General features: G+C 43.8%; 3 protein-coding genes across 5 annotated transcripts; 2 read left to right on the forward strand and 1 right to left on the reverse strand.

Annotated features, from left to right (window-relative positions):
- Positions 1-766: 766 nt before the first annotated feature.
- Positions 767-7,855, reverse strand: LOC103456605 (protein NLRC3-like). The gene is made up of 11 exons (XM_081598304.1): positions 7,535-7,855; positions 6,540-6,653; positions 6,325-6,441; positions 6,085-6,213; positions 5,730-5,988; positions 4,958-5,177; positions 3,074-4,877; positions 2,823-2,996; positions 2,536-2,709; positions 2,200-2,246; positions 767-2,107 (listed from the first exon to the last, which is right to left on the reverse strand). Exons 5-11 carry the CDS (start codon positions 5,784-5,786, stop codon positions 1,572-1,574), a joined length of 3,012 nt encoding a protein of 1,003 aa, XP_081454430.1. The 5' UTR covers positions 5,787-5,988; positions 6,085-6,213; positions 6,325-6,441; positions 6,540-6,653; positions 7,535-7,855; the 3' UTR covers positions 767-1,571.
- Positions 7,856-10,132: 2,277 nt separating this feature from the next.
- Positions 10,133-12,685, forward strand: LOC103456594 (protein NLRC5-like). Of its 3 annotated transcripts, none has more exons than XM_081598312.1 (3): positions 10,133-10,183; positions 10,933-11,364; positions 11,539-12,685. In XM_081598312.1, the coding sequence occupies exon 3, from the start codon at positions 11,737-11,739 to the stop codon at positions 12,544-12,546; it is 810 nt and encodes a 269-aa protein (XP_081454438.1). In that variant the 5' UTR covers positions 10,133-10,183; positions 10,933-11,364; positions 11,539-11,736; the 3' UTR covers positions 12,547-12,685. The 3 variants fall into 3 exon arrangements, with proteins under 3 accessions (XP_081454438.1, XP_081454442.1, XP_081454441.1); XM_081598316.1 differs by having other exon boundaries at positions 10,959-11,364; XM_081598315.1 differs by having other exon boundaries at positions 10,133-10,169.
- A 139-nt stretch (positions 12,686-12,824) lies between these two features.
- Positions 12,825-24,037, forward strand: LOC103456569 (uncharacterized). The gene is made up of 10 exons (XM_081598310.1): positions 12,825-15,820; positions 19,927-20,370; positions 20,449-20,712; positions 20,795-21,049; positions 21,127-21,381; positions 21,478-21,735; positions 21,820-22,122; positions 22,197-22,463; positions 23,287-23,370; positions 23,461-24,037. Exons 1-10 carry the CDS (start codon positions 15,714-15,716, stop codon positions 23,522-23,524), a joined length of 2,301 nt encoding a protein of 766 aa, XP_081454436.1. The 5' UTR covers positions 12,825-15,713; the 3' UTR covers positions 23,525-24,037.
- Positions 24,038-24,333: the final 296 nt, after the last annotated feature.

A 24,333-nucleotide genomic window follows, 5' to 3' on the forward strand; every position in this document is an offset into this window, starting at 1 on the left:
CAACAGGAAGCAGCTTCACTGCTGAATCGTGCAGGTTATTACTCAGGTCCATTTCTCTGAGACTGGATGACTGAGACCTGAGGACGGAGGCCAGAGCTTCACAGCTTCTCTCCAAGACGTTACAATGCTTTAACTGAGGAAGACATAAAATACCCAAAAGATCATGTTAAAGCAGTTCTTCATGATGATTATAATTTTTTAAAAGTACCCCCACAGCTTTTTTGGAATCTTTGATCACTGACAGAAGCCTAAGAAGGCCCGCCTCTGAAACTTAGTATTTCTTTAAGTTAAACACATCCAGATAATTTTCTGACAGTAGAATGAAAACTACAGCTAACCACCGAGCAGCAGATAAGAAATATGCAGAGAGACTTTCTGATTTGATGCATTTGACCTCTTCTACTATAGAGTGGTCATTGAAATTGTTTAGGCAGTGAAACAGATTGATGCTCCTTTCTACAGTCAGGTCATCCTTTAGGCTTTTCTATGTACTGATCGTTGGTTTTTGGGCTATAGGTTCCCTCTTTATCCAGTCCTCCAACAGCCAGACCAGACAAAACACTGATTTGTTCATAGTGAAAGGCCAAGAACAAAACGAAGGAACAAGTCCATCAGTCAGTTAGGACTTTGAAAGGCCTTCTCCACAGCACACTGATCGAAGGGAGTCATTACAAATTCTTCACTCTGCATCAGAGCTGTTTGTTCTTGAACTAATAAGTTAACATCTGACTTGGAGATGTTTAGGTGAACATAAAGAGGAGCCGGAAACTCCTGAACACTCAGATGGATGAAGCAGAACACCTTGTCCTGGTACAGCCCTCTCTCCTCTCTAAAGATCTGTGTGAACACTCCTGAGTACACTGAGGCTGCTCTGATATTGATGCCACACTCTGTCAGGTCTGCTGGGACATGATCCTCCTTCTGGGGGTCAGTGAACCCTATGACCTCTGTCACCATGCCAACAGACTGAGGAGGGATCTGATTGGCTGCTACAGGTCGTGTGGTTATCCAGAGGAGAGCAGAGGGAAGCAGTTTCCCCCTGATGAGGTTTGTCAGCAGAACATCCACTGAGCTGGACTCTGTAGCATCAGTCAGGATCTCCTTGTTGTTTAAGTCGACTCTCATCCAAGCCATCAAAGATTTCAGCACATTCAGCTCTCTGAAGGTGAATGGAAATATGAACTGGATGTTCTGGTTGACTTTCCCTTCAGCCCAGTCCAGAGTGAACTTCTGTGTTAAGACTGTTTTCCCAATGCCAGCCACTCCCTTTGTCATCACTTTTCTGATTGGTTGATCTCTTTCAGGTGGGACTCTAAAGATGTCTTCTTGTCTGATTGTTATTTCTGGTTTGTGTTGTTTCCTTAATGCTGTATCGATCTGACTGTATGACAGATTGCAGGTCAACATAATAAATGTCATGTAAACATACATTAATCACAACATCTACATCTTGATTTTAATGAGGTAAAACAAAGACAGTCAACCGAGATGCTGATTATGAAATGTTATGAAAAGTGTCTTCACTTAACACATAAGGTGCAGTCATCTGAAAGTCCAAAAATGTTAGAGTTTTAATCCATTAGCTGACAAAGTGAAATAGAAGAATTAGGAAAAGCTCTAAATGCAGGATAAAGAGCTTCAGTAAACGTGGTGTTGAAGGTGTGAAGGTGGATCAGCTTGTTGGAGGACACTACGTAGAAGGACAGTGTGCCAGATGGATGATCCAGATAGACTCCAACTCTCCTGGAGACACAGGAAGGTGTTGGGACATCTTTTCTTTTGTTGTTGTGAAACCTAAAATAAGTATTCCCTGAGCAGTAAAAACTCCAGGACTTATCATTCCCTCCAAGCAAACAACTGGAACTTTCTCCTTTCCTGTTGATTCCTTGGTAAGTCACTCCAATGCTCACTGTCCCCTTCCATTCAACCTCCCAGTAATGGCGACCAGTCAGAGCATCGGCACAGAGCAGCTGAACCCAGTGGTCAAACCTCTCTGGATGCTCAGTACACTGTTGTTTCTCTGTCATCACTGTGGCCTCTTTGTTGTTGTCAGATAATTTGAGGTTTCTGTGTGCTGTTCTTGAGTCTAGAGTCAGTTTATGAGCATCTATAATGGCAGAAAGCAACCATAAGTTATGTAATTCAGGAGAAATTCTATTTCATATGGTTTTCAGTGAATTATGGTTTTAACAATCTCACACTTTCTCAGTCCTGCTTGCAGTGTCCATTCTCCACCACAGTCCACTCTGAAAAGGAAATTAGGAGATCTAGTTTACTCTTGTTATGCAGAAAACCTATATTAAAATTGCTCTTTCAATGTGGGGTAGTCTCATGTAATGTTTTTTGTTGTTTTGATTTATTAAACTTCAGTCCATAAGGGCCACTATTGTACAACTTTAAGATGTCTCTGGTTCAACATACTTAAATCAAATTACTCAATTACCCATATGACGGAAGATGTAAAAGTTGAACAGTGGTGGTTGTCTTAGCTTTCAGAGCTGACTCATTACTGACCCTAGACTGTCCTCTTCATACCTCAGTGTCTCCAGTCTCCAGTGTGGATTGTCCAGTCCAGCAGAAAGGAGCTTCACTCCTGTCTCACCTGGATGATTATAGGTCAGGTCCAGGTCTTTCAGATGAGAAGGGTTGGAGGCGAGTGCTGAGGCTAGTGAAGCAAAACCCTCCTCTGTGATCAGACAGCCTGACAGCCTGTTAAAACAGTGTGCAAGCAAATATAAGGCCTTATTGGAACTAGAGTTTAATATTTAAAGAATGTGTTTTGATCTGTGTCATTTTGGGACTTTTTAAGCCAAATGTCTTACCTTAGAAATTCGAGTTTACAGTGTGGACTCTGCAGTCCAGCACACAGCTGCCTCACTCCTGAATCCTTCAGGTCGTTGTTACTAAGGTCTAGTTCTCTCAGATAAGATGACTTGGAGCTGAGGATTGAGGCCAGAACTTCACAACTTTTCTCTGAGAGATTACAACCATCCAGCCTAAAAAGTAAATTGTGTGAGAAAGAATATATTATGTTATAGCATAATTCAAAATTGTTTAAAATTTGGTAACTTACAGAGCTGCTTTGGCTGTTTTGAGGACTGGCAGTAACCTCAACAGAGACTTCTCTGAAGCAGAATATTTCTTCAGGTCAAACATATCCAGATCTTTTTGTGATGACAGCAAGATGAAGACAAGGGCTGACCACTGACCAGGGGTTAGTTTTTGTCGAGAGAGATTTCCTGCTTTTAGGTAGTGTTGGATTTCCTCCACCAGAGAATGATCTTTCAGTTCATTCAGACAGTGGAAGAGATTTATGCACTTTTCTGGAGATGGATACATTTCAATCTTTTTCTTGATGTAATTAGCTGTTTCCTGGTTTGGAAGAGAATTGCTTCCTATCCATGACAGAAGGCCTTTTAGTAACCTCTGGTTGGTTCCCAGGGACAGACCTAAGAGGAAGCGAAGGAACAAGTCCAGATGTCCAGTTGAGCTCTGTAGGGCCTCATCAACTGCATTCTGATAGAAGCTTCCCATTGGAGAAATACCTTTTCTTGTTTCTGAAACCTTCAAGATTTTCTTTTGTTCCTCTAACAAGTTAACGTCTGACTTGGAGACATTTAGGTGAACATGAAGAGCAGCCAGAAACTCCTGAACACTCAGATGGACGAAGCAGAACACCTTGTCCTGGTACAGCCCTCTATCCTCTCTAAAGATCTGTGTGAACACTCCTGAGTACACTGAGGCTGCTCTGATATCGATGCCACACTCTGTCAGGTCTGATTCATAGAAGATCAGGTTTCTTTTCTGCAGCTGATCAAAAGCCAGTTTTCCCAGAGACTCAATCATCTTCCTGCTCTCTGGACTCCAGTGTGGATCTGTTTCAGATCCTCCATCATACTTGACCTTCTTCACTTTGGTCTGAACCACCAGGAAGTGGATGTACATCTCAGTCAGGGTGCTGGGCAGCTCTCCTGCCTCTCTGGTCTTCATCACATCCTCTAGGACTGTAGTAGTGATCCAGCAGAAGACTGGGATGTGACACATGATGTGGAGGCTTCGTGATGTCTTAATGTGGGAGATGATCCTTTTAGCTTCTTTCTTATCTTTGAATTTCTTTTTAAAGTACTCCTCCTTCTGTGGGTCATTGAACCCTCTGACTTCTGTCACCATGCCAACAGACTGAGGAGGGATCTGATTGGCTGCTGCAGGTCGTGTGGTTATCCAGAGGAGAGCAGAGGGAAGCAGTTTCCCCCTGATGAGGTTTGTCAACAGAACATCCACTGAGCTGGACTCTGTAACATCAGTCAGGATCTCCTTGTTGTTGAAGTCCAGAGAAAGTCGACTCTCATCCAGACCATCAAAGATGAACAGAACCTGGAACTTGTCAAATCTATAGATTTCTGCCTCTTTGGTTTCTGTAAAGAAGTGATGAATCAGTCCCACCAAGCTGAACTTTTTCTTTTTCAGCACATTCAGCTCTCTGAAGGTGAATGGAAATATGAAGTGGATGTTCTGGTTGGTTTTCCCTTGAGCCCAGTCCAGAGTGAACTTCTGTGTTAAGACTGTTTTCCCAATGCCAGCCACTCCCTTTGTCATCACTGTTCTGATTGGTTGATCTCTTTCAGACGGGACTTTAAAGATGTCCTCTTGTCTGATTGTTGTTTCTGGTCTGTGTTGTTTTCTTAATGCTGTTTCGATCTGTCTGACCTCATGTTCATCATTGACCTCTCCAGTTCCTCCCTCTGTGATGTAGAGCTCTGTGTAGATCTGGTTCAGGATGGCTGGACTTCCTGCTTTAGCGATTCCCTCAAACACACACTGGAACTTCTTCTTTAAGGAGGATTTCAGCTTATTTATACAAAGTGGTGCAAACATTTCTGGAAGAACATGAAAGAATATTTAGCAAAGTATAAAGCTAAATGGTAGAACTGTATCATCCTTGCAAGATTTATCTTACTGCTGTGCAATAAGTTAGCCAGCTGCTCCTGCTTCATGCTCTTCAGAAAGCAGAGTGTGATATTTAAAAATGCTTCCTTGCTGCTCCTCTTCTGATCTTCATTTGCACCTTGCAAAGCCTCATCCTTTTCACTCTGTGAAGGTGTTGGACCTGGGTGCAGAACTGTCTGGAACTTCTTCAGCTCACTCTTCACAAATTCACAAATATTGTTCTCAAGTTCCTGAAACAATATTTTTAAAATTAGGGACAACTAAACGGAAATGCAACAGTAAATCAACATTAAATGACATGATGGTGCAATTTGTAATTGAGTTCCCGCTAAGGTATTTTTATCAAAACAAAGCATTTGAAGTGTTGGGCCTCTGATGATTAAAGAGGAAGCTGCTGGGAACATAGAAACTGGTTTAAGAACTGTCTGTCCCACCACGCACTGCATTACACCATTTTCAGCTGATAAGCAGCAGGAGTTTCACCGTGTGAATGTTTGTCATGTTAACAAATAAATACATCTGATGCCTGTGTGACACTGAACTTTGTGGGGAAATCAGGAAGTGTAGAGATGAACTATTTAAAGGAGTTGGTTTGAATCCATATAAAGAAGGAGTTTGGTCCTTTCTTTTGTTTCTGGGATTCCCCCTGGCATCTGACAAGCTTCATCACAATAAGCGTCTTAAGGTGATGTGTTAGAGTTCAGTTTTGGTCTAATGCCCACTGGACTTCCTTCCTGACTTTTCATTATCCCAAGGTGTGAAGTGTGTGTTCATGTAGAAACCTTGAAGATGAGGGTCAGCTCTGATGCATTCTGGTTTTCCGTCTGATCACAGAGCATTTCTGTCCCCTGCTCATCCACTCTGAAGTAAATGACAAAAACACATTTAAACACAGCTAGTTAAGATCTTTAAGATTGTAAATTCAGATTTTTTTGTTATATATGAGGTACTTGCCCATCTTTGATGTTGACAGGATAATCCATGGATTTATCACTCTTCATGGAAATGGAGCCGAGTACTGAGTCGTTCTCTGGAAAATTCCTGGAACAACATTGAGGAAAGAGACTAAGGTCCAGGTTTCAGAGTCTTGTGAAGATCTTATCAGGTCATAAATCTGACATTATGAATAACTTTCACCTTGTTTTAAATGTGTCTTGTCCATCTTTGAAGTTTGCAGGATGGCCAGCAGATTGGTCACTCTTCAGGGAAACTGAGCTGGGATCCGATGTGCGTTTCTCTGGAATATTCTTGGAAAAAACACCAAGTCTAAAAAACGAGAATAAGAACAAGAGCTGGTGAGGTAATGTGAGAGATAAATCATTTTCTGCTGGAATTTTATTCTGTGACAAGATTTTTCAAATAAAAGCAGATATGAACCTTCCCCCATCATCAGATGAGTCGGCTGTTTTAAAGTTTAAAGGACGGCTGACAGGTCGGTCACTTTTCATGGAAACTGAGATGGAATCTGATGTGTGTCTCCTCTCAAGTTGCTTCCTGTCCAAAACCATAAAGATGCAGAATAAGGTTGACGAGTGCAGGCAGCAGATAATCTGTCCCAAGGACTTCATGTAAGAAAGTTAAATGTCTCTCACCTTCTTTCGAAAATGTCCAGTTTGCCTTTAAAGTTCATAGGAAAGTCTGCAGAATGATTGCTCCTCACAGACACACTGCTGGGTTCAGGAGGCTCTCCTTTTTTCTTTGCAGACCTGATACAAAAAAAAAGACGAGTTTTAATGTAAATAAATAGTTGTCTAAATTCAAATTCAGCCATGGCAGCTTCTTGTCACTAGATCCAGTTTCTATGTTTATGTTTGTTGTGAGTTTTAGAAATTCCCTGAAGGAAAATCTAGTTCAAAACAATAAATCATTAAACATTCATTAACCTCTTTTTGGAAAACAGAAGTGAGAACAATGAACTAAAAGTTGAAACTATGCTGCCACTTCCAAATAAAGCAGGATATTGACAGAGATTTATGGGAAGAGCCATAAAAGTGATTAAAAATGAACTCTTACTGCAGTATCAGTAACTGCAACAGTTTCTGGTTCAAACAAGATGATAAGGAATGAAGAGGATTATCTCCAAATCCCAGATTACTAGATAGTTTGAAATTAACACAGCTGGTTGTTCCTGCAGCACCAACTTCAACTCTACTGAAGATTTGTGGACAACGCTGGAAAACTTGCACATTTTCTACATTACTTTGAGTCAAATTACTTTAAGTTTGTGTATATTTTCTGGGAGCCAGCAAAGACACTCATAGTAACTTTGGAGGAGCTGCAGAGAGCCAGAGCTCAGGTGTGACAATTTCTTAGTCTGAGTGCAAGTTGAACCTTTTTGGAGGCAGGAAGGAAGCTTTGACTGAATTTAAGTGGAAAATAGATCTTTTTAGAAATCCTAAACCTATCAAACTTAAAGGCAGAGCTTTAATAGAGACTCTTTGTTTCAATGTTTTTAAAATATATTTTACATAAGATACAATAAACAAAACAAAGTCCACTTTTCATAAAACTCCACCCCTTGGTGAAGTGTCGCCATCAGGGACACAATATACTGACAAACCGAAATACGACACATATGTTGGTGTACCTGCTCATGTTGGCAGCTGCTTGGAGATAAAATGATCAGAGAAGAACCTGAAAAAAAAGTTATGTTGGTGTGAGACATCAGCAGCGCTGAGGCTAAATGGTGAACACGCAGTAACTGGTTCAAAGTCCAGTGAAATCTGATCCTGAATTCATCACAGTAGAGAAAAGCAGCATTCAAATGTTAAATACTGACATAAAACAGTATGAAACAAACATTTACCTTTCTGCTCAGCAGTCTGAGTCCTGTTGATCTGACTTCTGCTGCTCTCTTTCCCGAACCTTTAGTTTGAGCTATAAACCCATGAGGTCAAAGATCACAGCAATATAAACACACCCATATCAACTGACTAACGAAATACATTTTCCCAAGATAACGTTACCAAATGGAAGTATTTATAGAGTATTGAGACCTTTCTGAGAGTCTGGTGAGTTCAGTCCTCAGGTCCCTGGGTGCAGCACGTTTAAATGTGATGGCACATTTAAACCTTAAATGTGATGGCACATTTAAACGTCACATTTAAACGTGACTGAGGGAAATGAATAGAAAAGAACATTTTGATGTTTGCAGAAATGGGAACTTAAGACTGGAGATTACATTATATGTGCTGCTGTATGAGGCCCTTAGAAAGGTGCTGTTGGACCTTAAATAACCATCATTTAAGGTTTTTAACCTTTAATACTGGACCCACCTCAGCACACAGATCCAGCATCAATGCTCTACATGGATTATAAGCCAGTCATCACCATGAGCCAGAAGATGTTGATCCCTGAAAACGTGCCCTCCTGATTCTCCTTTTTACGTTTGCCAGCAGCACCAACTCATTCATTGTGCAGCATTATGCCAAGCGTCACAACGGATTTTGATGTTTATATCCATCCATTACAGTCTGGGCACAAAATGGAAAGAATCACATGGAAAATCTGGCTGTATTAAGATTAAATTTCTGAGGTTGGCAATTTATTAAAACCAAACATACAAATTATTTCTTGTCCATAGCTTAAATTCATCACTGTGCTCTGAAAACACACAAATACAACTTTGTTTTTGTTGTGGGATTTAAATAGTTTTTTTAGACTCAATTTTCTACAGTCGTGAAGAGTGGAAACATTCTTTAGAATTCTCGGTAGAAAGTAATTTAAATCTGCCAGAAGTATGGAGGATTTTGTATATAAATGAACATTCAATAAAGACTTGCGGTCCTTAGAGTTAAGTAGAAATAAAAATAAGTTAGATATTAGAGAGTTATTTCAGAGATCGTCAGGGGATATAATTTTTGATAGTATTTTTAATTTTCTTAGAAGAACGGGTATTATGAGGAGGCTATGAGCTTATGATCCATACTCCAACCTGGAAGGTGGCGGTAATGCACCTTAAAGTTGTTTGCCAACCGCCATAAAACAAAAAAGAAGAAGAAAACGACTTAAGGTCGATCTTTGTCAACTTTTCATAACCTGACTGACCATCTAGTGGATGCACGTGAATTAGTGTTCTGTTTTATGGCACTGCGCATGCGCAAACTGCACCTGTCGTTAGTGATGGGCAAATGAAGCCTCATGAAGCAATGAACCTTTCCAGCCCTTTGCAAAAAGGTTCATTACTCAATGCTTCATTCAGGACTCACTAGTGACATCTGCTGGTGAAACTAACAGCTTTGTCACTCAGTTGGATCATACTTCCAAAAATTAGTAAATAGTAAATATTGTTACAATGTTTTCATCAAACTCATATTTAGTAACAGGAGAATCAATGAAACCATATTTAATTGTCATATGTTTTAATTATTAAAATGATTTGTAGCCAATCTAATCCTGGTTTATGTTGAACGTCAGTGGTTGTGTTGGGTTTTCTTTTATGTCAGACTGATTTGACAATAAAGACATTTTATGTTTTAGTGTCTTGGGAGTGAAGTGCATTTTGGGGCGTTCACTTTTTCTTGAATTTATAATTGGCTCTGATCCCTTATATTTGGCTACATGTTGAATTTTAGTTCTGCAACACCATTAAATCTGTTTCTGCTGTACAAGGCTGATATATCTTTGCTAATCAAACTACAAATAATAGTGGAACTTTGCAGAAGGTGAGAAATTGGGAGGTGGAGGGTTAATTATTGTTATCTAAGAAGAATTTTATTGTGAGGATAATCTCAAAGTATTCCCAGATGTCAGAGATTTTCCTCTTACTGGCTCCATTTCAGACAATTAATCAAGTTTACTTCTGTAGCACATTTCAGCAACAATGCAGTTCATAAAATCACAAAAACATAATCTACAATTGAGAAAACCAGTAACAGACATTACATTTTGATGAGTGCCATCATCAATACACATCAAATATGTTGGTCAATGTTCATTTTATTTTGGCCACTGAAGACAAATATTCTCCTCTGATGCGAGACCAAAAGGACATCAACCCATGATGCAGCGCGGCTCATCGCGCTTTTATTTTGAAAACCGACACGCAAAATGAGGCATCGTTTGTTGCCAGTCACGTGGTTTTCAGCAAGACGACACAAGCCTCGAAGCGGGGCTTCATCGGACACGCCCCCTTTTTACTCGGTACAAGCCTCAAAGTCTGGATTCAGATGGTCCATCACTACCTGTCGTTACACACCCTTACCCTGTGGAGGTTTTGATTTGTAAGAAGTTTGCGGTAATTCTTCCTTATCGTATTTCGTATCTTTTCTTCCAGGTTGTGTTTGAGCCCGTTGTTTTGATGTTCTAGAGCAGACTGACAAGTTTATTGATGAATATATTTAGTTTGAGTTCTGTGAAGTCCTCATTAAACTGTCTGTGATACTATATTTACCCCGGAAGTCGATTTATATTTATTGTACTAAGCTGTTCCACATAATTTTATCTTCGTTTTGAAAATTTTAAATTTGTGATATAACAACGGTGAGCCTACCTGTTAATGAAGAGTTACTTTGTGGATTGATTGATATTTTTCTTTTCTCCGTGTCGAACATTTTCATGTCTATTTTAAAGCCAGTACTGCCGTCTGTCTTTATGGCAAGATGGTAAGTTCAACCTCAATGTTTATTGAAAGTCCAGCTAAAAATATGTTTAACCCTTGTATGTAGAAATGGGGTCCAACCGACCACACACGTAAAACTTGTATAATTTGCGATAGTCCTCTACGTTTGCCTCAGTCCTCGCACACACAAGGGTTAAAATAGGTGAATATTAATTCTTCATTATGCTGAATTCCTGTTCTATCAACAATGCAGTAATTATCGGTGTTTCCTGAAACTAACCTGTTAAAGCGTTCTTATTCTATTTCGTACTTGATGTATTTCACAAGTTTAACCGATAAAGTGTTTGTGTTAGGTGTGGGTACTGCCTTAAGTTTGATACTTATTTATAATTGGCATAGTAATAAATTGGTGCTGTATTTTTCAGGTCAGTGATGTTGGGTTTGTTTGCAGAGCAAACACAAGTCAGCAGTCATGGCTTGTTCATCGCAGTCTGCCTCGGATTATATCAAGGGGGCCAGAGATGACCTGGTTGGACGATTGATGAATCTGTCAGTGATTCTGGAGAACTTATATCAGCAGAACGTTCTCATTGAAGAAGAGGTCAGCGACATAGAGGCAGAGAAACATGACTTCAACAGAACCAGAGCAATATTGGACTCAGTCACTAAGAAAGGGGAAGAAGCCTGCTACAGGTTACTGAGGATTCTTCATGAGACGAGGAGCAGAACCTTACCAGCTCTTCACCTCAAGAACAAGCATTCAGCTTCAACTAAAGCTAAAAGATCTGATCTGCATCACTGGATCAGCTGCTTTCCTTTCAAGGATGATGACAGCTTTTATGTTGACTACATCAAAGGTATCCAAAAGATTCATTTTAAAAAGTCTCATTGTTTTTTTTACTTAACTAGATCCAGATATTTAGAGTTTTTGCCACTTTGTGTGAAATACATCTATTTTTTATCAAGTGAGGGCAATATAAGAGAAGTGAAAGTTCATTTAAATTTGATTTTTTATCATTATTTAATCTCAGGATCAAAGCCGTGCCACAGGTATCAAGCAAAGTTGAAGTCAGAAGCAGGAACACTTTCTAACGATATTTGGAGGGGAAGTGAAAATCTTTTTGAAAAAAAACAAGAAGCCTGGACTGTCATTTTATTCACTTGTATTAAATACAGAAGGGACAACTACTCCATGCAAAGTAAAGACATTTAAAAACAAGAAAAGCAACATGTGTCGTTCTAAAAAGTTAAGGACTTACATCCCAGAGAGCAAACCAGAAATCTCCCCCAGTGACCTGCTGAAACATAATAAAAACATCATCCTGGTTGGGAAACCTGGGATGGGAAAGACGGTGCTGAGTCATGAAATGTTGAGACTGTGGTCAGAAAGAGACAACAAGGACCTGGACTACATGTTTTACTTTGATATGAGGGAATTAACCACCATCCCACCAACCATGGGTTTGGAGGATCTTCTGTTTAATGTGTACTCTGAACCAGATGAAGGCAAAGATGAAATATTAACAGATATGAAGAGCCACTCAGACAATCTTATCATCATTTTAGATGGAGTCACAGATTTCACTTCATTGGTTGTGAAGAAATTTGAGAAAAATCTACGTTTAGCAAAAATCATCATCACCTGCAGACCAGAAGATGAGAAAGACCTCTGTCCTAAAGACTGGCTTAGAGTGGAGGTGAAAGGCTTCAGTGAGGAAACAATAAGCAGATATTTGTTTTCAGTTCTGGGTGACGATCACAGGAAGGTCCTGAGTAACTTGGAGCTGTTGACTCTTTGTCATGTTCCAATGTACGCACTGATGGTGGCTGCCAGCTTTCCATCTGAAGACTCTCTGCAGCCCAGAACTGTCACTGAAATATACATCAATATTGTTCGGTCTTGCCTCCAGATGAACAGCAACAAGATCAAGATGAAGAATCTCAAAGCTCCTGGTGGATCTGTTCTGCGCTGCAGCAGAGAGAGAAAAGCAAACAGGAGAGAAGATGCTGCAGATGCTGGCATCAGTCTGCAGATATGAAACTTTCCCTTTTAATGAACGTTACACTGATTACAACGACCAGAGTAACTTCCTGCTGAGGTTGTACTTTCAGATGAAGGACAGAGAGACTCAAACTGGTCTGAGTCTCTTTCCAACATTACAGTCAGTTTTCCAGTCGGCTCCTAAAGTCTGGATCATAAACCTCTCTAAGAGAAAAACCTCCATCCTCCTGGAAGTGATGAAACTCCAACCAGAGAAGAAACCAGTGATGGTGACAGACTGCTCACAGGAAGAGAGTGAAGCAAGACGTTTCAGGTAAATCAGACTGAATTTGAAATCTTTGCGCTTCATCAATGTTCGGACTTTAACCCTCAGCACATTTCCACTGCTTATTCCTGTTTATTGCCAATTCTAAAGGAGAACAGATTGTATCAGTCAGTTTGCAGTGCCTCTTCAGTTTTTGGATTGTTGTTTTAAATTTTGATATAATTTTTTTAAATTAATGGTACATATTGATTAAATTTAAATAGTCCATATTAATTGTATTAAACTGTAGACCAGGGCTTCCTAAGTCCATCCTGAAACTTTTTGATGGATCTGTTCTCCAACAACCTGAATGAAATGTCTGAATTCCCTCTGCAGTTACTCAGTTACTCAGCGCTGAAGAGCGCTGAATGAAAATCTGACAACCAGCCTTTCATTTGGGTAAATGTCAAAGCAGCTTATCACCACAATGAGTAAGGTCTGCAGAAATGTTAGCTGGCCTTCTGCTGGCGTAGAGCTGTGAAAGTCCTGGTCAGCCCTGATGGACCTCAGATTGTTGACCTTCTGGCTTTTTGAAAGAGCCAAGCCACTCAGTGATGATCTAACAGGACAGAGGGAACAATGTCTTCCTTCCTGTGGAGGGCCAGTCCACTAGCTGGTGGGCCTTCATTTGAAAAGGATTTACAGCTCAAAACTGAAGTTTACAGATCCTGAATAAAAACACATCCACATTTTTTTCTTACTGATGTTAAATCTGACCAATTGGCCACTGGTGATTATTAGCTGATTTCCATGAAGAGGTATGGGATCAGTGTTTGCCGATCACTGTCTTTAGTTGCTGATTGGAAAACCAGGTCAGGTGTATGTTTTGCTGTGTGCAGTGCATCTACCACGCAGTAGCAAATCCTAACCAAAGTGAAACTTCTGACTTTGAGTGTTTCCACCTGATAGTCCGTCAGATTCGGTTTGATTCTGACTAAAACTGCAACATTTGTTACATTTTCTGCTGCTGCGGTTTGCATTCACACCACACTGAGTCAAACGATACAAACTAATCACCCAAATGTGACCAGATGACTTCCAACCTCCACTGGCTTCACATTTCCATTTTCCTCCTCAGATACCAGTCCATCTGTGGAAATGCCCAAAGAACTGCTTAGCCTTCAAAAATCAATCGATCAATCGATCGGTCTTAGGTGTGTTGCACATTTCAACAATAACGCCATTGTTTACATCACAGAAACAGAAACAACCAACAATTGAAACGTTCCATCTTTCCAAGTGTTTTTATCATCACACATCATAAATCTACTCTAAATTTCTCCACCGCGTCTCCACGCTTACGGAGCTCCCTGCCTGACAATCCACTGGTTTGATAACATCTTACGACACTTCCTTTTAGCAACATTTTTTTTTATTTGGTAATGGTTTTAGTCTTATTTGTTTAATTATTGGTATCCATTGTTATTGCTTGTTTTGTTTTTTAGACCTTTGTAGCCTTTTGAGTTATCAGGGTACGAAGGACATTATGAATAAAACTATTATTATAGTTTGCTTGAGTTGTGGCCCATTCGTCCTGACAGATGGAGTCTCACTCTTCTCCAAAGGACTGATTTTGGGGCTGTGTGATGGCCACACCAAAACCCTGACCTTGTTGTCACTAAGCCATGTTGTTAACGCTTTGGCTGCTAAGAGTGAGGCTCCATCTGGAAAACCAATCTGCTCAAGCTTTAACTTCCTACTAATGTCTAGCTTCAGTGTTTCTACTTAATGCTCTTTCCTCATCTATTTTCTGAAGTGCACCAGTTCCTCCTGCAGGAAAGCAAACCCACCACATGATGCTGCCACTGCTATGGTTCAGTCACAATGTAGAAAGAGTAAAAATCTAAAGATGGTCATTCTGACCAAACAGTTCCGCTTCAGATTCATCCGACCACAGATCATCTCTCCAGAACCAAGGTCTTTGTCCCTGTGTGCAAAGTGATCTTATGTGATTCTCTTGCTGAAATATTAATTGCCCTTTGCAACTTAAATCAACCTGAAGTGAACTGAACTTCTGTAGTAATGGTCATTAAAGACACATTAAAATACTGTTGTTAGTTAATAAATCACCGAACTGCTTAGCACCACAACACATTAAAGATCTGCTGCTGTATTACCAACCTTCAGACCCCTCAGGTTCTGGTTCTGCTCTGCATCAGAACCAAAACCAAACAAGAAGAAGCAGCATTCAGCTTCTATGCACCACAAATCTGGAACAAACTTCCAGAAAACTGTAAAACAGCTGAAACACTGAGTGCCTTTAAATCCAGACTAAAAACATGTTTGGAGTTCCCTTTGAAACCTCATGGTTTAAGAATTTAATAACTTAATGCAATGTTTTGATTGTTGATTCTACTTTTCATGACTTTGTGCTTTATGATGTCAAGCACTTTGAAAAGCCTTGCTGCTGAAATGTAACATACTAATACAACTTCACTGATTGATGATGGCTTCCTTCTCACAAGTCTCATCAGAAAGTGTAACTTAATGTATAGAACGTGACCTGGAGAGATCAAATTGGAACTAAATGCTTGTCTTCTAGTTTCAGTTTCAGTTTCGATCCTTGGAGCTCAGCTCGACCTGAACAAACAAAGTTCCTGGTGAATTTGTTCTGCGCTGCAGCAGAGAGAGAAAAGCAAACAGGAGAGAAGATGCTGCAGGTGCTGGCATCGGTCTGCAGATATGAAACTTTCCCTTTTAATAAAAGAGACGACCATTTGGAGTTTTTCAGCACTCTAACTCAGAGTAACTTCCTGCTGAGGCTGTACTCCCAGTTGAAGGACAGAGAGACTCAAACTGGTCTGAGTCTCCTTCCAACATTACAGTCAGTTTTCCATTTGGCTCCTCCAGTTTGGTTCATAAACCTCTAAGAGAGAAAAACCTCCATCCTCCTGGAAGTGATGAAACTCCAACCAGAGAAGAAACTAGTGGAGCTTAAATGCTGCTCACATGAAGAGAGTGAAGTGGGGATTTTCCTGCAATGTCTGCCTTTTATCTCACAGTTCAGGTAAAGATATTCCTCTTTGTGTAGTGACATTATGGAAGGTGAGTCTGTGACATGGACCAGTGAAGGTAATAGTTTGTCTCACTTTGTAATATCAAAACTTCTCAAGGGATCAAAACTTATGTCAGTTTATTTTATTTTTAAGCTTTTGATCCATCCATCCATCCATCCATCCATCCATCCATCCATCCATCCATTTTCTTCCGCTTATCCGTGGTCGGGTCGCAGGGCAGCAGCTTCAGAAGGGAGGCCCAGACTTCCCTCTCCCCAGCCACTTCTTCCAGCTCCTCCGGGGGAATCCCAAGGCGTTCCCAGGCCAGCCGAGAGACGTAATCCCTCCAGCGTGTCCTGGGTCTTCCCCGAGGCCTCCTCCCGGTGGGACGTGCCCGGAACACCTCACCAGGGAGGCGTCCAGGAGGCATCCTTACCAGATGCCCGAGCCACCTCAACTGGCTCCTCTCGACGTGGAGGAGCAGCGGCTCTACTCTGAGTCCCTCCCGGATGACCGAGCTTCTCACCCTATCTCTAAGGGAGAGCCCAGCCACCCTGCGGAGGAAACCCATTTCGGCCGCTTGTACCCGTGATCTCGTTCTTTCGGTCATGACCCAAAGCTCATGACCATAGATGAGGGTGGGAACGTAGATCGACCGGTAAATCGAGAGCTTCGCTTTTTGGCTCAGCTCTCTCTTCACCACGACGGACCGGTACAGCGCCCGCTTCACAGTAGACGCTGCCCCAATCCGCCTGTCGATCTCCCGCTCCCTTCTTCCCTCATTCGTGAACAAGATCCCCAGATATTTAAACTCCTCCACTTGAGGCAGGACGACCCCCTTGACCCGGAGAAGGCACTCTACCCTTTTCCGGCTCAAGACCATGGCCTCGGATTTGGAGGCACTGAGCCTCATCCCGGCCGCTTCACACTCGGCTGCGAACCGCTCCAGTGAGAGCTGCAGATCACGTTCCGATGAAGCCAACAGGACCACATCATCCGCAAAAAGCAGAGATGCGATCCTAAGGCCACCAAAACGGATCCCCTCAACACCTCGGCTGCGCCTAGAAATTCTGTCCATAAAAGTAATGAACAGAATCGGTGACAAAGGGCAGCCTTGGCGGAGTCCAACTCTCACCGGAAACGAGCCCGACTTACTGCCGGCAATGCGGACCAGACTCTGACACCGGTCATACAGGGACCTGACAGCCCGTATCAAAGGGCCCGGTACCCCATACTCCCGGAGTACCCCCACAGGGCCCCCCGAGGGACACGGTCGAACGCCTTCTCCAAGTCCACAAAACACATGTAGACTGGTTGGGCGAACTCCCATGCACCCTCCAGGACCCCGCTGAGGGTGTAGAGCTGGTCCAGTGTTCCACGACCAGGACGAAAACCACACTGCTCTTCCTGAATCCGAGGTTCGACTATCCGACGGACCCTCCTCTCCAGGACCCCTGAATAGACCTTACCAGGGAGGCTTAAGAGTGTGATCCCCCTGTAATTGGAGCACACCCTCCGGTCCCCCTTTTTAAACAGGGGGACCACCACCCCAGTCTGCCAGTCCAGGGGAACTGCCCCCGATGTCCATGCGATATTGCAGAGTCGCGTTAGCCAACACAACCCCGCAACATCCAGAGCCTTAAGGAACTCCGGGCGGATCTCATCCACCCCCGGGGCCCTGCCACCGAGGAGCTTTTTGACCACCTCGGCGACCTCGTCCCCAGAGATTGGAGAGCCCAGCCCAGAGTCCCCATGCTCAGCTTCCTCAACAGAAGGCATGTTGGTGGGATTGAGGAGGTCTTCGAAGTATTCCGCCCACCGGCCCACAACGTCCCGAGTTGAGGTCAGCAGCGCACCATCCCCACTATAAACAGTGTTGGTGCTGCACTGCTTCCCCTCCTGAGACGCCGGATGGTGGACCAGAATCGCCTCGAAGCCGTACGGAAGTCTGTCTCCATGGCCTCTCCAAACTCCTCCCACGCCCGAGTTTTTGCCTCAGCGACAACCCGAGCCGCATGCCGTTTCGCCCGCCGGTACCCATCAGCTGCTTCTGGAGTCCCACAGGCCAAAAGGCCCGGTAGGACTCCTTCTTCAGCTTGACAGCATCCCTCACCGAAGGTGTCCACCAACGGGTTCGAGGGTTGCCGCCGCGACAGGCACCAACAACCTTGCGGCCGCAGCTCCGATAGGCCGCCTCGGCAATGGAGGTACGGAACATGGTCCACTCAGACTCAATGTCCCCCACCTCCCCCGGAACGTGTTCGAAGTTCTGCCGGAGATGAGAGTTGAAGCTCCGTCTCACAGGGGACTCCGCCAGACGTTCCCAGCAGACCCTCACTATACGTTTGGGCCTGCCAGGTCTGACCGGCTTCCTCCCCCACCACCGGAGCCAACTCGTCACCAGGTAGTGGTCAGTGGACAGCTCCGCACCTCTCTTCACCCGAGTGTCCAAGACATACGGCCGCAAATCCGATGAGACGATGACAAAGTCAATCATCGAACTGCGGCCTAGGGCGTCCTGGTGCCAAGTGCACATATGGACGCCCTTATGCCTGAACATGGTGTTCGTGATGGACAATCCGTGACGAGCACAGAAGTCCAACAACAGAACACCGCTTGGGTTCAGATCGGGGGGGCCGTTCCTCCCAACCACGCCTCTCCAGGTCTCACTGTCATTGCCCACGTGAGCGTTGAAGTCTCCCAGTAGAACAAGGGAGTCCCCAGGAGGGGCACTCTCCCTCTAAGGACTCCAAGAAGGGTGGGTAATCTGAACTGCCGTTCGGCCCGTAAGCACAAACAACAGTCAGAACCCGTCCCCCCACCCGTAGGCGGAGGGAGGCTACCCTCTCGTTCACCGGGGTGAACCCCAACGTACAGGCGCCCAAATGGGGGGCAACAAGTATGCCCACTCCAGCCCGGCGCCTCTCACCGTGGGCAACTCCAGAGTGGAAGTACGTCCAGCCCCTCTCAAGGAGACTGGTTCCAGAACCAGAACCATGCGTCGAGGTGAGGCCGACTATTTCTAGCCGGAACCTCTCAGCCTCGCACACTAGCTCCGGCTCCTTCCCCACCAGAGAGGTGACGTTCCACGTCCCAAGAGCCAGCTTCTGCAGCCGAGGATCAGACCGCCAGGGTCCCCTCCCTTGGCTGCCGCCCATAGCACAATGCACCCGACCCCTTTGGCCCCTCGGACAGGTGGTGAGCCCATCGGAAGGGGGACCCACGTCTCCTCTTCGGGCTGAGCCCGGCCGGGCTCCATGGGTAAAAGCCCGGCCACCAGGCGCTCGCCATCGTGCCCCACCTCCAGGCCTGGCTCCAGAGTGGGGCCCCGGTGACCCGCGTCCGGGCGAGGGAAAACGCAGTCCAAAGTTATTACTCATCATAGGGGTCTATGATGAGTAATATGTGACTGTTTAAAATCTGAACATAAAGTTTTTATTTAAAACAGTTTCCACAATATCCTTAAACATTTAAAATTGTACGACTGTAATGCCACATCCTGCTTCTCCCAAAACTGTAGTTCCTGTTCAGATCTCCTGCCTCCCCAGCAAACAGGAGAAAATAATTATTACCATTTAATTATTAGAGTATTGTTATTGTTAGTCAATTGTAAATATGTATCACATAATTTACACTATTTCTGTGATTAATTAATTATTTAACATATTTATTTGGTCAGAAAATAAATACAGTCGAAGAAACGAGTTTAGGTTTCATGACCATGTATTTCCTGTGGGTGAATCCCAATGTGCATCACTGCAGCTTTAATTCCTACAAAGTTCAAGGTTCACGGCGACTCCAGGACAATTTTGAAGAACCAGACAAAATCTGAAAACTGGTTAGAAAACCAGAGGACTTCTGTCTGCACAGTCACTGCAGGGTAATAGCAAAGTAATGCAAACATAACTTGTAATTAACAGGATTCCAACATTCAAATTGTCATATTTTCTTATTTTGTATTTCCGTGTTTAAATAAGTCGAAATGTTCCTGGTGTGAGATCACTGCTCTGGTGGAACATGTTTACGTCATTTCATCATATCCAGGAGTTCATTAGTGTGAGGTTATATTTATGCAGCTCAGATCAAATCCTCACTAAATGTTTCCTTCTTGTTTCAGTTTCAGTTCTTGGAGCTCAGCTGTATCTGAGCGAACCAGGTTCTTAGTGAATCTGTTCTGCGCTGCAGTAGAGAGAGAAAAGCAGACAGGAGAGAAGATGCTGCAGATGCTGGGATCAGTCTGCAGATATGAAACTCTGGAGTTAAATGTGAGGAAAGTGGATGAAGAAGACGAGAGCCAAAATGACTTCCTGCTGGATCTGTACTCCCAGGTGAAAGACTGTGAGACTCAAACTGGTCTGAGTCTCCTTCCATCAGTGCAGCCAGTTTTCCAGTCGGCTCCTTTTCTGTGGATCATAAACCTGTCAGAGGGAAAAACCTCCATCCTCCTGGAAGTGCTGAAACTCCAACCAGAGAAGAAAAAAGTGGTGATGATGGGTGACTCACTTCCACAAAGTGAGGTGGGGAGTTTCCTGCAGGGTCTGCCTCATATCTCACAGATCATGTAAGTCAACTCTGTCCTGGACTTTTTCTTCCTGTTTGTCACAGAGAGTGTTGATGCTGACACTTGTGTGTGTTCCAGCTGTGATTCAGGATTCTTCCAGAGCGTTTGTTCATTTCTGTCAGAGCGATCCAGAGAGGAGGTTCAGCAGCTGGAGTCTCTGCTGCAGCTGCTGGACTTCAAGCTGTTTCTAAGTGGAGCGATGACCAGTGAAACCTGCAGCTCTGTGGGCAGAGTTCTTCATCTGTGTGGACCTAAAGTGGATCTGATCCTCACAGGCAGCCAGATGTCCGTAGGAGCAGCTGCTGTCCTCTTCAGCTCCACTCCACAGTTGCAGAGTCTGAGGCAGGAACTGAAACGTCTGTTTGTCTGTCTGCTGCTGAACCATCCGTCCTCATGTCCATCGTCTCTGTTCTGTCTGGTCCAGAGTCTGCAGCAGTCTGGTTCTGTTCCTGGGTCAGTGGGTGAGCAGAGGCAGGTTGACCCGTTCTCTAGTCCTCAAAGAGCTTTCTGTGGTCTCCACCAAACCCCAACCATCACAGAGAGTCCTGTTGAAGGTCGGCAGCAGTCTGGCGTCTCTGCTGAGGTTCTGGAAGGTTGGACGGTTGGACCTGACTGAGTCTGGTCTTCCTGCTCAGAGTCTCTTCAGTCTGCTGCTTCATGATGCTCCTCTCTCACTCAGGTAAACGTCTTCATCATCTCCATCAGAAACTTAACACAGATCAGAGACGCAGTCGGTTTTATCCCTGATCTCTGCAGTCTGAGTGAAGAGAGACTCCAGCAGCTACTGGTTCTTGTCCAGGAGGTCCAGGACCAGAACCTGACCTCGGCCCTCTTGAATAAAGTTGGTGGAGACCTGAGCTCCTGCACATTGAGCTGGGAGCTTCTTCACTACCTGCTGCAGCAGCTGACAGCTCAGACCATCACTGTGGATCTGAAGGAGAACCCGTTCTTAGAGGAGCGAGCCGCTCAGCTGCTGCCCTTCCTGCACAGGGTGGAGATTCAGAGATGGAGGTTTGTCTTCTGATAAGTAGTTGGTCTGATCCTCCATCAGCAGCTTCTGCTGCCTGGAAATAAACAAAGTGTTTTTTATTTCCTGTCTGCTTTCAGGCCCAGTCCCAGCTTAGTGAGGACTTCCATCAGGCAGATCTGCAGAGATCACAGCAGTCACCTAATCCTAGGGTTACTGAGGTCACTGGATCACGTGATCAACCTGAACTGCACAGAGCTGGACTCGGAGGACTGTGATGCTCTGCTGTTCATCCTCAGACACAGTGATGGAGTTAAACTGAAGCTAATGTGGAGCTCCATGCCAGCAGGGGGCGTCCAGTCCGTCCTCTGTCTACTGCACAGAGTTTCTGATCTCAGGTCAGATATCAGGATTTTGTTACATGATTAACCGTTCCCTCCTCTTCATCAACCACTTGGTCTTCTTCTTCTCTGTCCCACCAGCGTGGACAGGAATCTCCTGCTGAGCTTCATCCTCTGCTGTGCTGCCTCTGACAGCCAGCAGGGGGCAGCACCAGAGCTGCTGCGGACCCTGCAGCACCAGTTGGATCTGTCCAGTCGCTGCTGTGTGGATCTGTCAGAGGAGGATCGGACTGGGCCTGTGAGCCTGACGGCTGCTGACTGCAGGGCCGTGTCCACCGTCCTGAGACACAGCAGCAGGGACACACAGCTGGACCTGAGAGACTGTGAGGTGGAGGACAGCGGCCTGGACCTGCTGTTTCCTGTCCTGGACCGGGTCCGACTCAGGTGAGGAAGAGAGCTGGTGAAGCTGAAGCATGCTGACCTTCTTCATTGACCTTTGCTCTGTTGTTCCTGTTTAGAGTCAGTAAGACGGTTCTGGTCCAGCTGCTGTCTCTGCTTGTGGACAGTCAGGGGGACACAGAGAGACGGGCCATGTCCCTGTGCAGAGCCCTGGGAGGAGAACTGGACCTGAGCCACAGTCCAGTGGATGAGAGGTTCTGTGGAGCTCTGGTTCTGGTGCTGGACTGGTCTGAAGGCCTGGCAGAACTGGACCTCAGTCACTGCCAGCTGACCGACCAGCTGCTGCTGCAGCTCAGCACCCAGCTGCACAAAGTCCAAGTCCTGGAGTAAGTGTCCCAGCCGTCCTTTCTGAGAACAGACCCGCGGTTCTGATCCAGATTGGATTCACACACTTCCAACACCCCGAAATAAATGCATCATTAGATATGAGGATTGTAACGTACTTTAAAGAATTTCAGGAAAATTCAAAATTCAATTTAAGGGAACAGCACTAAGAAAAAGTGAATTTAAATGAAAGTTAGATGTTTCTTCTCCTTCACCTCCCGTGTCTTAAAGATGGAAGTCTGCTTCCATGTTTGAAATATTCATCACCTGCCTCCTCCTCACTCCACTGGTTCGGTCCAGTCTGATGTCGTAGGCTACAGCCTACGTCGTGCTGGCTACAGCAGATGCTGTAAAACATCATCTACTGTTGTAATACAACAAGTGGTGATGGTGGCTACGCTCTGTAGCTGCCACCTGCCTTGGAATGGGAATGTTACTCTCTGCAAAGGTGAACACAACTGCGCCAATGGGAAATATCCTGAAGGTGGTTCTGTTGTGTAAGTGGAGGACCTGCAGAACTATTTTTTAAGGACATTTGTAGTGTTGTTCTTTTACCTGTAGGGGGCGAGTTGGTGAGGTTTGGGCCAACCATTGGGGAACTTTAGGGATGACTGGTGGGGTCTTATTGGCCATTTTGGCCTGACCCATCAGGAAACATTTGGAGTGGGGGTTCTGGTCAGCCTTGGAGAAAGTCAGACTTTTGGGTATAACTTTCATTTTAGTTGCTGAAGTTCTCAGTCAAATTTCTGAAATATGACAGGGCTTTTTCCCAGTTTGATTGTTCCCAGTAGAACCCAACATGATGGTATTGTCTTTGTGTTCCAGTCTCAGTCACAATCAGATCACTGATGCCTCCACTGCTGGGTTACTCCAGCTGGTCTCCATCAACTCCTCCATCGGTTCTGTGAGGTAAACATTCATCAGACGCTTGTCCTCAGAGGAACCCTGATCCACCCTGGTGGGTCTGAGTGAGTCTCATCTTCTCTGCTCTGTTTCTAGACTCTCCAACAACAACATCGTCAACAAAACTCCTTATAAGGACAACAGGACGTTTGAAATCTGATGAAGCAGCTGGTCATGTGACCAACAGGAGGTCCCAGTCTCTGAATCAATCAATCAAATTTTATTTGTATAGCACATTTCAGCAGCAAGGCATTTCAAAGTGCTTCACATAGATTTTTTTAAAATAATGTTCTTATTGTTTTCTGTTCCATGTAGTCAACTGTATGCAAAAATTGTAAATGCAACTTTTTATAAACTTCTATGTGGTTCAGCTTTTTGCATTTAGATAAAATGCAGAAAGCATTTTATCTAAAATGATTTGATTTGTTGAACTCAAATGTTAAAATTAGTTGAGTGATTAAACTAAATTTGCGTCTGATCAATAATCTTTTTTTGTTAGTTTATTGTTAAACCATTTGTCAGTTCAGTGCAGAATCCAAAGGATTTAGAATTATTCTCCAATGTTGAGTTTAAAGTTTGATTTAGTTGTTTTTAGCTTTAAGGTTCTAATGTATGAAGATTCTTTTTTGTGTTCAGAGACTGAAGATGTTTAAATAAAAATAAATTACAACCATTTAAATACTCTGTTTTTCCTCCAAGGTCCTCTGTGAAGCTGCCTTAAACAATAGCAGCATTATTACTGTTCCCATGATTTATTTCTAATGACATCACAGGAAAAATCATAATTTTTCCAGCTTCATATCAGTTGAAATTACCACTTATAACCACAGCTTCTAGTTTTACGCACAAACTGATTATTACTAATCTGGTTCATTAAAGAGCTTAGTGTTCAATTGCCATCTGTGACCACAAGAGGGCAGTACTGAGTTCCACAGAAAAAAATTAAATGCCTCCCTATTATGTAAAATT

This window comes from Poecilia reticulata, chromosome 2, assembly GCF_904066995.2.
Source record: "Poecilia reticulata chromosome 2, P_reticulata-male-v2, whole genome shotgun sequence".
Classification (NCBI taxonomy): domain Eukaryota; kingdom Metazoa; phylum Chordata; class Actinopteri; order Cyprinodontiformes; family Poeciliidae; genus Poecilia; species Poecilia reticulata.

Bases quoted from the DNA above. Each gene is read 5' to 3' on its own strand.
- LOC103456605 (XM_081598304.1), bottom strand. From the start codon at position 5,786: ATGCTCTGTGATCAGACGGAAAACCAGAATGCATCAGAGCTGACCCTC. The intron at 5,178-5,729 runs GTTTCTACATGA...ATATTGTTTCAG, and splicing joins AGCTGACCCTCATCTTCAAG to GAACTTGAGAACAATATTTG. The intron at 2,997-3,073 runs GTAAGTTACCAA...TTTACTTTTTAG, and splicing joins AAAACAGCCAAAGCAGCTCT to GCTGGATGGTTGTAATCTCT.
- LOC103456569 (XM_081598310.1), top strand. From the start codon at position 15,714: ATGAAACTCCAACCAGAGAAGAAACTAGTGGAGCTTAAATGCTGCTCA. The intron at 20,371-20,448 runs GTAAGTCAACTC...TGTGTGTTCCAG, and splicing joins CCTCATATCTCACAGATCAT to CTGTGATTCAGGATTCTTCC. The intron at 23,371-23,460 runs GTAAACATTCAT...CTCTGTTTCTAG, and splicing joins TCCTCCATCGGTTCTGTGAG to ACTCTCCAACAACAACATCG.
- LOC103456594 (XM_081598312.1), top strand. From the start codon at position 11,737: ATGTGTCGTTCTAAAAAGTTAAGGACTTACATCCCAGAGAGCAAACCA.